At 55.1% G+C, this 12,230-nt stretch overlaps 1 protein-coding gene across 4 annotated transcripts in view; it reads right to left on the reverse strand.

Moving 5' to 3' along the window:
- Window positions 1-572: 572 nt before the first annotated feature.
- The window catches only part of ITGAL (integrin subunit alpha L), a 36,208-nt gene continuing 24,550 nt past the window's right edge, over window positions 573-12,230 (reverse strand). For 2 of the 4 annotated variants that reach the window (XM_040973015.1, XM_040973012.1), the window contains 9 exons: window positions 12,123-12,202; window positions 11,927-12,013; window positions 10,774-10,849; window positions 7,703-7,816; window positions 7,397-7,453; window positions 7,190-7,288; window positions 6,794-6,889; window positions 5,792-5,902; window positions 1,864-4,307 (listed from right to left, as the gene is read on the reverse strand). In XM_040973015.1, the coding sequence (XP_040828949.1) occupies window positions 4,134-4,307; window positions 5,792-5,902; window positions 6,794-6,889; window positions 7,190-7,288; window positions 7,397-7,453; window positions 7,703-7,816; window positions 10,774-10,849; window positions 11,927-12,013; window positions 12,123-12,202 (894 nt within the window). In that variant the 3' untranslated portion in view covers window positions 1,864-4,133. Of the gene's footprint in view, window positions 592-994; window positions 1,013-1,863; window positions 4,308-5,791; window positions 5,903-6,793; window positions 6,890-7,189; window positions 7,289-7,396; window positions 7,454-7,702; window positions 7,817-10,773; window positions 10,850-11,926; window positions 12,014-12,122; window positions 12,203-12,230 lie in introns of those variants that run through there. The other 2 variants (XM_040973013.1, XM_040973014.1) reach the window with 2 other exon arrangements.

Consider the following 12,230-nt stretch of genomic DNA (forward strand, 5'->3'; position numbering starts at 1 on the left):
AGAGCAAGTACCTGGAAGACGCAAGTGATGCAAAGGCTAAGCTTGAATTTTTTTTTTTTAAAGATTTATTTATTTATTGGAAAGTCAGATATACAGAGAGGAGAGACAGAGAGGAAGATCTTCCGTCCGATGATTCACTCCCCAGGTGAGTGCAATGGAAGATGTTATGCCGATCCGAAGCCAGGATCCAGGAACTTATTCCAGGTCTCCCACACGGTGCAGGGTCCCTGTGCTTTGGGCTGTCCTCGACTGCTTTCCCAGGCCACAAGTGGAGCTGCTGGGATTAGAACCGGCACCCATATGGGATCCCGGCGCGTTCAAGGTGAGGACTTGAACCGCTAGGCCACGCTGCTGGGCTCGCTAAGCTTGAATTTTAAAGATTTGTTTTTTAAAGATTTATTTTTAAATTTTTATTGGAAAGGCGGATTTACAGAGAGAAGACAGGAAGATCTTCCGTCCAATGATTCACTCCCCAAGTGAGCGCAACGGTCGATGCTATGCCGAGGAGCCTCTTCCGGGTCTCCCACACGGGTGCAGGGTCCCAAAGCTTTAGGCCGTCCTCGACTGCCTTCCCAGGCCACAGGCAGGGAGCTGGATGGGACGTGGGACTGCTGGGTTTAGAACCGGCGCCCATATGGGATCCCGGGGCGTGCAAGGTGAGGACCTTAACCACTGCACCATTGTGTAGGGCCCATAAGCTTGAATTTTAAAGTGTTTTTTTTTTTTTAACCCAAATATATTTGCATTTTATTTTTTAAACAGATTTTTCTTCAAAAGGCAGAGGGATAGGGAGATAGAATCTTTCTTTTTTAAGATTTATTTTATTAGATTTATTTATTTTTATTGCACAGTCAGATGTATAGAGAGGAGAAGCAGAAGATCGTCCATCTGTTGATTCACTCCCCAAGTGGCCACAAAGGCCAGAGCTGCGCTGATCCGAAGCCAGGAGCCTGGAGCCTCCTCCATGTCTCCCACGTGGGTGCAGAAATCCAAGACCTTGGGCCATCCTTTACTGTAGTTTTTGGAAAGAGCAACAGAGACAGCCAAGGAATGATCTTCCGTGTGCTGGTTCACTCCTTAAATGTCTCAAACAGCTAGGACCAAGCCAGGCCAAAGCTCGGAGTCAGGAACTCAGTCTGGATCTACTCCAAAGACTACACGGACCAAGGCATTGAAACCTCAACTGTTCCTCCCAGAACCTGGACTAGTAAGCAGCCAGAATTGGAGCACATAGGCTTGTACCCAAGCCTGAACCCTTCCAGGTGGCCACTATGGCCAGAGCTGAGCTAATTTGAGGCTGGGAGTCAAGAGCTTCTTCCAAGGCTCTCACATTGGTGCAGGAGCCCAAAGATCTGAGCCATTCTCCACTGCCTTCCCAGACCCGAGCAGGGAGCTGGATGGGAAGCAGAGCAACAGTGACACGGACCAGTGTCTCTGGGACGCTGGCACTGCAGATGGAAGATAATCCTGATGTGCCACTGCACTGGCCACAATATTACAGGGTTTCTTTTGTTGTTACATATATATTTTATTATTTGAAAGGCAAAGTTAGTTACAAAGAGAGAAGGAGGGAAGAGTCTTCCACCTGCCGGTTATCCCTCCCTCCCTGCACCCTGCCGTGTCTGTGACAGCCAGCACTGGGCCGGGCTGAAGCCAGGAGCTCAGTGTAAGCTTTTCACATGGGCAACAGGATTCCAAGCACCTGAACCATCACTGCTGCTTCCCTGTGCCAGGTGTGCTGGGAGCCGAGTTGGGGCTGAAGCCGGTTGTGAACGTGGCTCCTCTAAAATGACAAGTGTTAGGTTGCCTGCCTGGCCCAGGAATCTTGGTGTTTCTTAGATGGACTAAAGGGACCCCACAGCATTTAAGGGTCCCTGGATTCAGCATCTACTGGAGGCCAAGGGTTTGGTACCGCGGATGCCAGGGAGGCCTAGGTTCTCCTTCCAGGACCACACAGCCTCCGAAAAGGAAGCAAAACATGCATGGACACAGGGACAACTTCACAGTGCCTGGGAGTGTCCATGGATGTAAGAGACATGGAGCAGGGCTTGGTGGCAAGGGGCCCAGCAGGTGTGAAGTTACGGGGGTGGGGGAGACAGGGTGGGCCTTCCTGGTGGGAAAATGTGAATGAGTCTTTAGGCACAAGGATGGCTATTCCTATCCTCCCAGGAAATTCACTTTTTTCATCAAACCTTGATGAAAATATTTCAATTTTTAAAATTATGCCTTTGAAAGGCACAGTTATGCATGTATAGAGAATCTTTCATCTGTTGGTTCATGTCCCCAAAGGCTACAACATCTGGTGTTGAGCCAGGCCTCAAGCAGAAAGCCTGAAATTCTGTCCTGGTCTCCCACATGGGTGGCAGAGGTCCAGGCACTTGGGCCACCATTTGCTGCTTTTCCAGGGAGCTGGGATGCAAACTGGCATATGGGATGCTAGCTCTGCAGATGTTGCTTTAATCTAACACCAGCCCTGTTAAACATTTCTCCCACCCCACCCCCAGTGGTTGAGGAGGCTGTTTTGAGTCTTGGGTGCCAGGCAGCAGGGGGCCAACAAAGGCTGCTGCTTAGGGTACCACAACGCGGTCTTTCACCGCGCAGGCAGGCAGGGCCCCTCCTGCCTGCCTGTTTATTCTCCAGAGCTAGGCCAGGGAACAGGCCTTGGAGCCGCTCACTGTTCCTGCAGACCACCAGAGGGCAGCAGTGAGCGTTCCCTCTGTCTTCCCTATAGAGCGGTGGAAAACTCCTTCAGTCCATGCCTAAAGGGATGTAGACTCCCTTGTTCATGACTTACCAAATGCCCTCGAAACTCTTCACGGGTTCTGTATCTCTCTCGTCCCTAACCCACTTGTAAAAATTAATTTGAGAGACAGAAAGACAAATCTCCCATCCACTGGTTTTTTTCCCACATGTTCCCAGTGACTGGGGACCAGGCCAGGACAATTCTGGGAGCTGGGGGTGTAATCCGGGTCTCCCACACGGGTGGTTGCAACTGTCACCCCTGATTCCCAGGGTGAGCATGAGCCAGGAGTTGGAGGCGGGAGCCAGGGCTAGGGGCTGTACCCAGGGACTCCCGTGGTGATGTGGGCACCTTACACACCTGCCCCTGCTTCTCTGATGAGTTGCCTTACAGTGTCATGTGCAGGTCAGCATTTGAGAAAAAGAGGAAAGCCAAGAAGCGCTGAGCAGCCTAGGCCCACAGTCACACGGGTGCACGGGACGTCATGCTGACTGGGTGTATGTCCTCAGGCACAGGGCTTGGCACCAGGGCTGCAGGGAGGAACCTGTGAAAGGCTGGGGGAGTGAGGGCTGGAGCAAAGCCTGGGAGGGCGGAGCCCGGGAGGCTGGGGATCCCAACTTCACCATCTCTCCAGGATGCCTCACTCATTCAGTGAAACTGTCAACTGCGTGCCTAACCCTGTGACACCACTGCAGGGCAGGGCTCGCTGTCTGCCACACATCAAGTAAACCATCAGATATGAGCAACTTGGGGATGAGGCTGGGTTGCTGAAAGGGGTGCAATGTGCAAAGCTCATGGAGCCGGAACAAGAGGATGCGAGGTCTGAAGGCCGAGTGATGGCTAGCCAGAGGAGGAGGCGGGGAGAATGTTCCAGACACAGTCGGGGCTGGCTGGGTAAATGCGGTGAGAAGGGAGGAAGTGTGGTGTGTGAGCAAAGCAGGGGTCACTGGAGCTGGGAAAGGTAGGTGGATGCCTCCAGAAAAGCCTCTGGTCCCTAGCCCCAGAGCAGGTGTCTGTGATGGACACAGTGACACTGAAGGGACTGGCTCTTTGGAGGCTGGCTGGACTTCAGGCCGGAGGTAGCGCAGGGCAGGGCTGCGGGGTCTGAGGCCTCTGGAGACCCTGGAACGGCTCTAGGGCCCATGACTGTGGCTCCTCCACATTCAGACCCAGTGTTGCTGGCCCAGGAGGAGGGGGACCGGGTGATGACTCCAAGGCCGCAGCACGTAGCCTCCCTGGCCAGCCTGGCAGCAGTTTTTCATCATGAGCCTGCAGGGGCAGCAGCAGGACGAGCTCCAGGCTCAACACGGGCAAACTGAGGCCTGAGGAGAGGCAGGGACTGGCTTGGGACACACAAGGATACACACAGGGCTGTGTGCGGCAGCCTGGGGCCTCAGTCCTTGCCCTCGGCTTCTGGCGCCTCCTTCCCTTGTAGTGGCTCCAGGCACCCTGTGTCCTCAGCTCCTTCTGTAGGGGCCAGCGGCCCCAAGTCTTCCCCAGGGAATCCATTGGGGATGTCTCCGTCTGCCTCCATCTTTTTCTTCAGGTTCCGCTTGAAGAAGCCCACCTGCAGAAAAGCAAGTCTAGTGAGCGAGAAGTGCAGTGGGCTTACACCTGCCACCTGAGGGAAAACTGTGAAACCTCACCCTGTTAGTAAGGCGTGGGGCCCTGGTCACATGGGGCCCACTCCGGGCTGCCCGGAGGGGACTTGGCTATCCGGGTTATCAGCTTTGTCTTAGGAGCACTGCTTGGAGTCCTGGCTATTTCACTTCTGATCCAACTCCTTGCTAATGCACCCAGGAAGTCAGTGGTAAAAACCCAAAGGCTTGGGCCCCTGCACCCATGTGGGAGACCTTAGATGGAGTCCCAGAGCCCTGGCCTCAGCTTGATCCAGTCCTGGTCCTGGTCCTGCAGTCATTTGAAGAGTGAGCTAGCAGACAGAAGATGGGTCCTTGTCTCTCTCTCTCTCCAAATGGCTGACACAGCTAAAGCTAGGATCAGACCACAGCCAGGATCCAGGATCCCAGTCTGGTCTCCCATGTGGATGGACAATACCTACAAATACTAATGGGAAGAATTAATATTTCTACAATATTTATCTTAAAGATTTATTTGTTTCTTTCTTCCTCTCTTCCTTCCTTTTCTTTTTTTCTTAGATTGTATTTATTTTACTTGAAAGCTCACGGTTTCAAAGAGAGAAAAGGAGATGGAGAGAGAGAGATCTTCCATCCACTAGTTCACTCCCCAAATGGCCACAATAGCCACAGCTGCCACAGGAGCCAGGCGCCTCTTCTGAGTCTCCTATTTGGGTGCAGGGATCCAAGGACTTATGCCATTCCTCACTGCTTTCCCTGGCATATCAGCAGGGAGCAGGATTGGAATTGGAGCAGCTGGGAGTAGAATCAGCACCCACATGGGATGCCAATGCTGCAGTCAGAGGATTAGCTCACTGCACCACAGCGCTGGTCTCTATTTTGTGTTTATTTGAAAGACAGTTCTAGAGAGAGGAGGAAGACAAAGAGATTGCTCTTCCATGCACTGATTCACTCCTCTAGTGGTCACATTGGGCCAGACCAAGAAGCTAGAATTCCATCCTCTTCTCCCTCATGGGTGGCAGGGACTCAACCACACTTGACCCATCCCTTGCAATAGAAGTGGAGTTGAAATTCGAACCCAGGACTCTGATAGAAGATATGGGTGTCCAGAAGACGTGGGTGTCCCAAGTGGTGACTTCCTCATGCCCCAAGTGCGTGCCACTGCCCCTGCCCTTCAGACTGGGAGGGCCACAAAGGAGGCAGGGACCATATCTGTGCAGACTGCCTCTCAATGGAGCACCGGGTGCCCGGAAGCCCTCCATGCGTGGGCGTGTCCCCCATCTCCCAGCCCTCCCAGGGTGCTGTCGGCACTGGGCCATTCTTGCCTGCTCCTGTGCCAGACGTGGGGGTAGATGCAGGCCTCTTCCAGAGTCTTGGCCCTGGCACTCCCTCCCAGCCTGGCAGGCTTGGTGGGCCTATCCTGCCCCTGCCCCTGCCCCTGCCCCAGGGTTCAGACCTTGTAGAGTGCCAGGAAGATGAGGAGCAGCAGCATCAGACCCCCGAAGCCGCTCAGCAGGTACACTTGTAGCATATTCTTCTCCAATACCACGTCCACCTTCATGACCAGCTGGAAGGCGGGAGAGCCACCTGCAGGTGCTGTGCCCTGCCTCACCCCTCCAACCCTCCAGTACAATGTCGCAGAACCGGGCTCTGGCTCTGGGCCCTGTCCCCTTCCCTTGGGCCACACGCTGCCATCACTTGGCCAGTGTACCTCCGTCACCCCGGGTGCGCCCTCAGCCTTGGTGGTGGTGGTGGGGCTTCCCAGCTTAGCTCAGCATGCAAAGCCTCCACAACTCTGGCTCCCTGTTCCTCCCCTCCTCCAAGCTCCTGTTGCCTGCTCGTTCCTGGCCCACTAGTCACAGTGCAATCCTGCCTGCCCTCACACCTGCCCCAGTGCCTTGGGACTCTGGGTCTCTACTGTCTTACTACGGGGTTGGTGTTAACCCCTATTGTTAACTCCCTCGTTCTCAGCTTTTATTTTTAATTTGAGAGGCAGAAAGACAGTGAACATTCCCAGATGCTGGTTGGTTCACTCTCTGAAGGTCTGCAACAGCCAGGGATGGGCCGTGCCGAAGCCAGGCGCCAGGCACCTACTCTAACTCTCCTACATGGGCAGCAGACCAAAGTCCTGGAGCCATCACTCACTGCCTCTCAGTGTTTGCCTGAGCAGGAAGCTGGAATAAGGAGCAAGCATCACACACTGAACTCAGGAGCTTCAGTGTGGCATGTGGTTGTCCCTGATCTGCCACTCCTGTCACCTGTCACACAGCCCCATCACAGACAGGTGGCCCCGTTCACCCCCAGGGCTGGTTATGGGTGGGGAGAGGTAAGGCTTGGGCTGGTGCTGAGTCCTGACCTTGTTCCACACAGTCCCTCCATTGCCTTTCTAGTTCTGCCCCAGGCTCCCCACACCCTGTGTGAGATACGTTTTGGAGGGTTGCTGGGGGGACAGAGGTACCTGGGCCATGGAGGCGTTGCTGCCGTACAGGTGGAAGTGCTTGCTGCTATTGAAGGAGATGAAGAGTGAACTGCAGAGCCGTGACATGGAAGAGGCCTGTGGGGGCGCGAGGACGGGTCAGGACCAGGAGGGATGGGGCCCTGGCACCCAGGGTTTGGGCCGCTCATCACCCATCACTGTTACCACAGGCAGGAACCCAGGAGAGTGTGGCGTGGCTTGCGATCCACTCCACCTCGTTTTCTGTAATGGAAGCCAAGATTTTCCCATCTAGACCACCCAGGAGCCACCCTCAGGGCCCCTGGAAATAGCACGGTAAATTCCAAACACAGTGTGGTTCTCTGAGTCACGGAGGAGGACAGCAGCACCCAGGCTCTGCCCACCGGCAACAGGTGCTACCTCAATCTCGCCCGCCAGCTCTATGGTCCCAAGCACTTGGACGAGGAGTTGTCGCCTGAAGACGGTGGGACAGCGAAACTGGGCTCCAGGGAGACAGGGCTGCCGTGGGGGAAGGCACAGAAGTGGTCAGGGTGGCCACTATCCCCACCACCTGCTGTCTCGCCCTGCCTCGCCCCTGGCCCACTGCTCAGCTCTGGGATCCCCTACCTCATCCACGCTGGGCAGCCTGTTCAGGTCCTCGAACTGACAGGTGACAGGAGGCTCCTGATGGGGAGGGGTGGTGGGGCCAAGTCAGTCTGGGGCCTTCCCAGTTCTAGAGAAAACTTGAGCATCCTCCATCACCCCCACCAGCCCCACCCAAGCCCCGCTAAATCCCATGGGACTGTGATCTGCCCACTCTCCCTGCTGTCCCACACCCAGCTTTGCCCTCTGTACCCTGGGCAAGTTTGCTCACTCCCACCCCCCGCCCTGGCACCCCACATATCCCAGATCCCCTCTCTGGGCTACACTCACCATCTGTACAGTCCACGTGTAGGTAATAGGCCCCTTGCTAGGGGACCCTGGCACCCCGATCAAGGCCTCCAGTACGGGCGGGCTATGATCGTGCACGGAAGGCTGGATCCGCACCTGGCAGCAGACAGAGGTGGGTGACTGCAGGGCTCGGTGCCACCCTGCCCAGCGCACCCCTCACACCCCTTCCCATCCTTGCTGGGCGAGGCCTGAGGACTCTTTGAGGCCTCCCAGGGTTCTATGCGGTTCCCTGTGCCTGAATCCATATGACTGAGTTTCCTGAGGATGGGCAGGGGCTACGGCTTCTCCCACCTCCAAGTCCCTGGCAGCTGACATGACATCAGACAAGGAGAGATACTAACAGCACTTATGCAAAGCAGGATGGGAAAGACGTTGCTAACCACACTGACTTGGGAAACATTTCCGGACGACTTTTCATGTCAAGAGAAATGCACAGGAAAGTGGTCTAGGAGTGGGAGCAGGACGGTCAAGCAGACAATGTCCGTGTGAGCCACATGGCCTGTTGCCGTTCATCCAGTAGACACTGGGAACGCAGCGTACCAGCGAACTCCCAAAGGCCCAGGGTCAGGCGCAGATTTGAATTTAACTGTGAAAGGTGATTTTTTTCAAGGGTTTGTTTATTTTATTTGGAAAGGTGGATTTATAGAGAAGGAGACACAGAGAGAAAGATCTTCCATCCGCTGGTTCACTGCCCAACTGGCTGAAACAGCCAGAGCTGAGTCAATCCAAAGCCAAGAGCCAGGAGCTTCCTCAGGTCTCACATGTGGGTGCAGGGTCCCAAGACCTTGGTCTGTCCTTGACCACCCTCCCAGCCCACAAGCTGGGAGCCAGATGGGAAGTACAGCAGCTGGGATGCGAACTGGCACCTATATGGCATCTGCAAAGTGAGGATCTAGCTACTACGTTACCATACCAGGCCCTGAAAGATGATTTTAAAAATGTATTTGTTTGCTTAAAAGAAACTGCTTCATCTTCTGGTTAATTTCCCAAATTCCCACAACAGCTGGAATGGGGCCAGGCTGAAGCTCAGAGCCAGGAACCCCATCTGGGTCTTCCAGGTGGATGCAGCATCTAAAGCACCAAGCTATCACCATTGCCTTGCAGGGCGAGCAGAAGCAGGCAGCTTGAGCTAGGACTCCAAGCCAGGAACTCAGACAAGAGGACCTGGCATTTGACAAGTGGCACCTCGACTGCCATGCCAAACACCCACCCCAAGCTCAGCCTTCTAACCCCAGGTTTCCACGAGCTTTTTGAAGCACCCATATGATACGTATTATACATACTCTTCAGTGCACAATAAAGCGCACTCTTGAGTTTGGCCTAGTGGCTAAGACATGCGTATCCTACAATGAGGCATGGGGTTCGATGCCCATCCCTGGCTCTTGACTCCAGCTTCCTGCCTGTGCATACCCTGTGAGGCTGCGATGATGGCCCAGTCGTGTGAAAGTCCTGGACGGAATTCCTGGGTCCCAGCTTTGGCTTTCTAAGCCTGGCCAGCAGCTCTGCAGGCATCTGGGGTGAACCAGCAAATGGGAGCTCTTTGTCTCTCAAAGATTTTTTTTTTTTAACCAAAAAGGAGAATGCTCTGAACAGGTTAATGGCCATTCTGCAGGTTTCAGCCTGTGGTCGAAGGGCAGCCTTCTGCTGGAGCCCACAATGGTTGCAATGACCATTTGGCATGGCCGATGTCAGGTCATGGACTTGAACCTAGAGGTCTCCATATGGAGATGCAGGCTGGAGAGGCAGACGCTGTACCATTCGAACACCTGCAGCCTCGTCGGAGAGCCTGGCTGGAGACCAGCTTCCTGCGAAGGTGCACTCCAGGGGTGCTCGAGTGCTTGGGCTCCAGCTGCCCACATGGGAGACTCAGAGGGAGTTGCAGGCTTGGGTCTGGCCCAACGCCAGCTGTTTGGGGGGGGGGCATGTGAGAAGTAAACTGGCAGATGGAAGACTTACGTGTGTGAACCTATCTCTCTATCTTCATCTGACTTTTAAAGAAATACACAAATACGTGCTTAAATCTCACTGCTTCTCTGTAGCAACTATGTAAGCTGGGCAAGCTCCTGCCCTGTCTGCGGGACAGACTTCTCATCTGTAAAATGGGACTGAGTGGCACTGCAGGGGCTGCCCACAGAAAGCACGGATATAAAACCTGGGCTTGCCGTGTGGGCACGAACCCTGTTGGATTTTTTGCTGACTAGCACCTACCCAACTACTCAAACTCCAACAGTAGCTCATGTTATGTTAGATCAGGCCCCCAGGGGCCTGGCGCAATAGCCTAGTAGTGGCCAAATCCTTGGTTTGCATGCGGTGGGACCCATATGGGTGCCAGTTCATGTTCTGGCTACTCCACTTCCCTTCCAGCTCCCTGCTTGAGGAAAGCAGTTGAGGATGGCCCTGGCACTGGCATGGAAGACCCGGAAGAGGCTCCTGACTTCAGATCTGTTCAGCTCCGGCTGTTGTGGCCACTTTGGGAGTCAACCACTGGTTGGAAGATCTTTTTCTCTGTGTCTCCTTCTCTCTGTAAATCTAATTTTTCAATTAAAAAAAAAAAAAGAACAGGACCTGCAGCTTCTGGGGTTGGCACTGTGGCCTGCGAGCCTGGCATCCCACATAGGTGCCAGTTCCAGTTCCCTTGTTCCATCTCCAATCCAGCTCCCTGCCAACATCCTGGGAAAAGCAGTGGAAGATGGCCCAAGTGCTTGGAGCTCCTGGATTTGGTCTTGCCCGCCCTTGGCCATTGTAACTATTTGGGTTGTGAGATGAGTAGATAGATCTTTCTTTTTCTCTAACCCTGCCTTTCAGTTAAATGAATAAATCTTAATAAAAAAAAGAAAAAAACCTAGGTCCTTTCGCAGACTCCCCATCGCCCTGAAGTTGGGTGTTTCTGGGAGTCCCCAGGCACTAGGAGATGCAGTAGGCACCATCACTTGTAAGGGACTGGAGCAGGTGGCGGCTGGGCCGGCCAAGGATGGCGCTGTGTCCCCGCCCCCAGGGTGGGGCTGAGTGACCTGCGATGACTCACAGGGCCCCCATCCCCTTGAGGTTCGCACCTGGTAGATGTGCTGCACGTGGTGGATCTTGGGGCCTTTGGGGGTGAAACTGACATACAGTGTGGAGTTTTCCTGGCTGTGGAGAGAGGAGCAGAGATGAGAGTGGAGGAGATGGAGACCCAGCAGGGGCCCAGCGGCGGGGTGGGGCGGGGTTGGCCCACAAGCATGATCCAATTTCAGCCTTGTGAGGATTGGCCTTTTGCTGTCTTTCAGAAATGAAGGCTCACCCGTTACCTCGCCTGATGGAGGAACAGGCATCAGGCCTTGGCCTCCCCGACATGTTCCACCTCACCAGTGCCTGCTGGGTCCCGGGCATCTTAAAGCATACAAGCCCAGCACTACCTTCCCCACCCGTCTTTTTCCAACCCTCCTGATCGCACCCTCGGAGGCTGGCACGTTCCCATGCGACATGCATGTAGTCAGGCCTGAGCCTCTTGGTCAAGGCAGTCCTTCCACTGCACCCCTGCCTGCACCTGCCCCAGGCTGAGCCCGGCCATTCCCAGCTTCCTGTATTTGATCTTCACCTGTGCTCTTACCCAATGTCTCCCACTTTGGGGTGACCCCTACTGGGTCACCCCACCTGCTCCTGGTACCTTCCAACCTCCCCCAACCCGCACTAATGGCTCCTCTCATCAGTGTCAGTCTGGCTGGCCTTCAGGCATGAGTCAGCTTGGGAAGGCTGGCCTGAGACCCCGGCCACTGAGGTCTACGGCTTCCGTCTGAGCGTGGCCTCCACCCTTGACCCTGAGCTTCCTGAGGGTCACAGCCCTTGTGAATACTTCTCCCTCCTCTATCCCCGCTCAAAGTGTTCCTGGGCCGGCCAGCGGCTTTACCACAGACCCTGGCTGCAGGACCAGTCGTGAGGGCCAGGGTCTGCCTCCTCTGAGCCTCTCAGTTTGTTCGGCAGGAGAATGGGGCAAGGCGCATGCTGCCCTGTGGCCTCAGGGACAAGCCCGCAGCCATGTGGCCATGCACTGCAGAGCTGGCCCTGTGCTTTCTCTGCCCAGAAGCGCTGACCTGACTTCAGGGCGGGCAAAGGGCTGCCCATGTGGAGTGCTGAAAATGCTGGGCTGTGGCTGGAATCAGTGTTCAGAGGGGAAGTGGGCTCAGGGAAGGTCAGGGTGGGAGGAGAAGGGGGGAAGGGAGGACTCACTCCTCGATGAGGACGTTGATGGGGTACAGGACTGGAATTGTGGTCATGGCTGAGTTGTCCTCAAGGAGACCTACGTCCTCGTTCTCACTGTGTTGGGGTGGGAGAGAAGGAGGTGGGTTAGGAGGAGAGCTTGGGCCAGGATCCCGGGGTGGTCCGGGGGGTGGGGGTAGGGTGGGCCCGCTCGGGGGTGGCTCACCAATCTATGTGGGCGTGCAGCTCTACCAGGTCACCCCAGGAGCTGTTCTGTAGCGTGTTGAACATCACTTGGATAACAACCTGAGGGGAAGGACCAGACAGGGGTCTC

This window comes from Ochotona curzoniae, unplaced genomic scaffold (assembly GCF_017591425.1).
Source record: "Ochotona curzoniae isolate NIBS_2020 unplaced genomic scaffold, NIBS_Ocur_1.0 contig_2321, whole genome shotgun sequence".
Taxonomy (NCBI): domain Eukaryota; kingdom Metazoa; phylum Chordata; class Mammalia; order Lagomorpha; family Ochotonidae; genus Ochotona; species Ochotona curzoniae.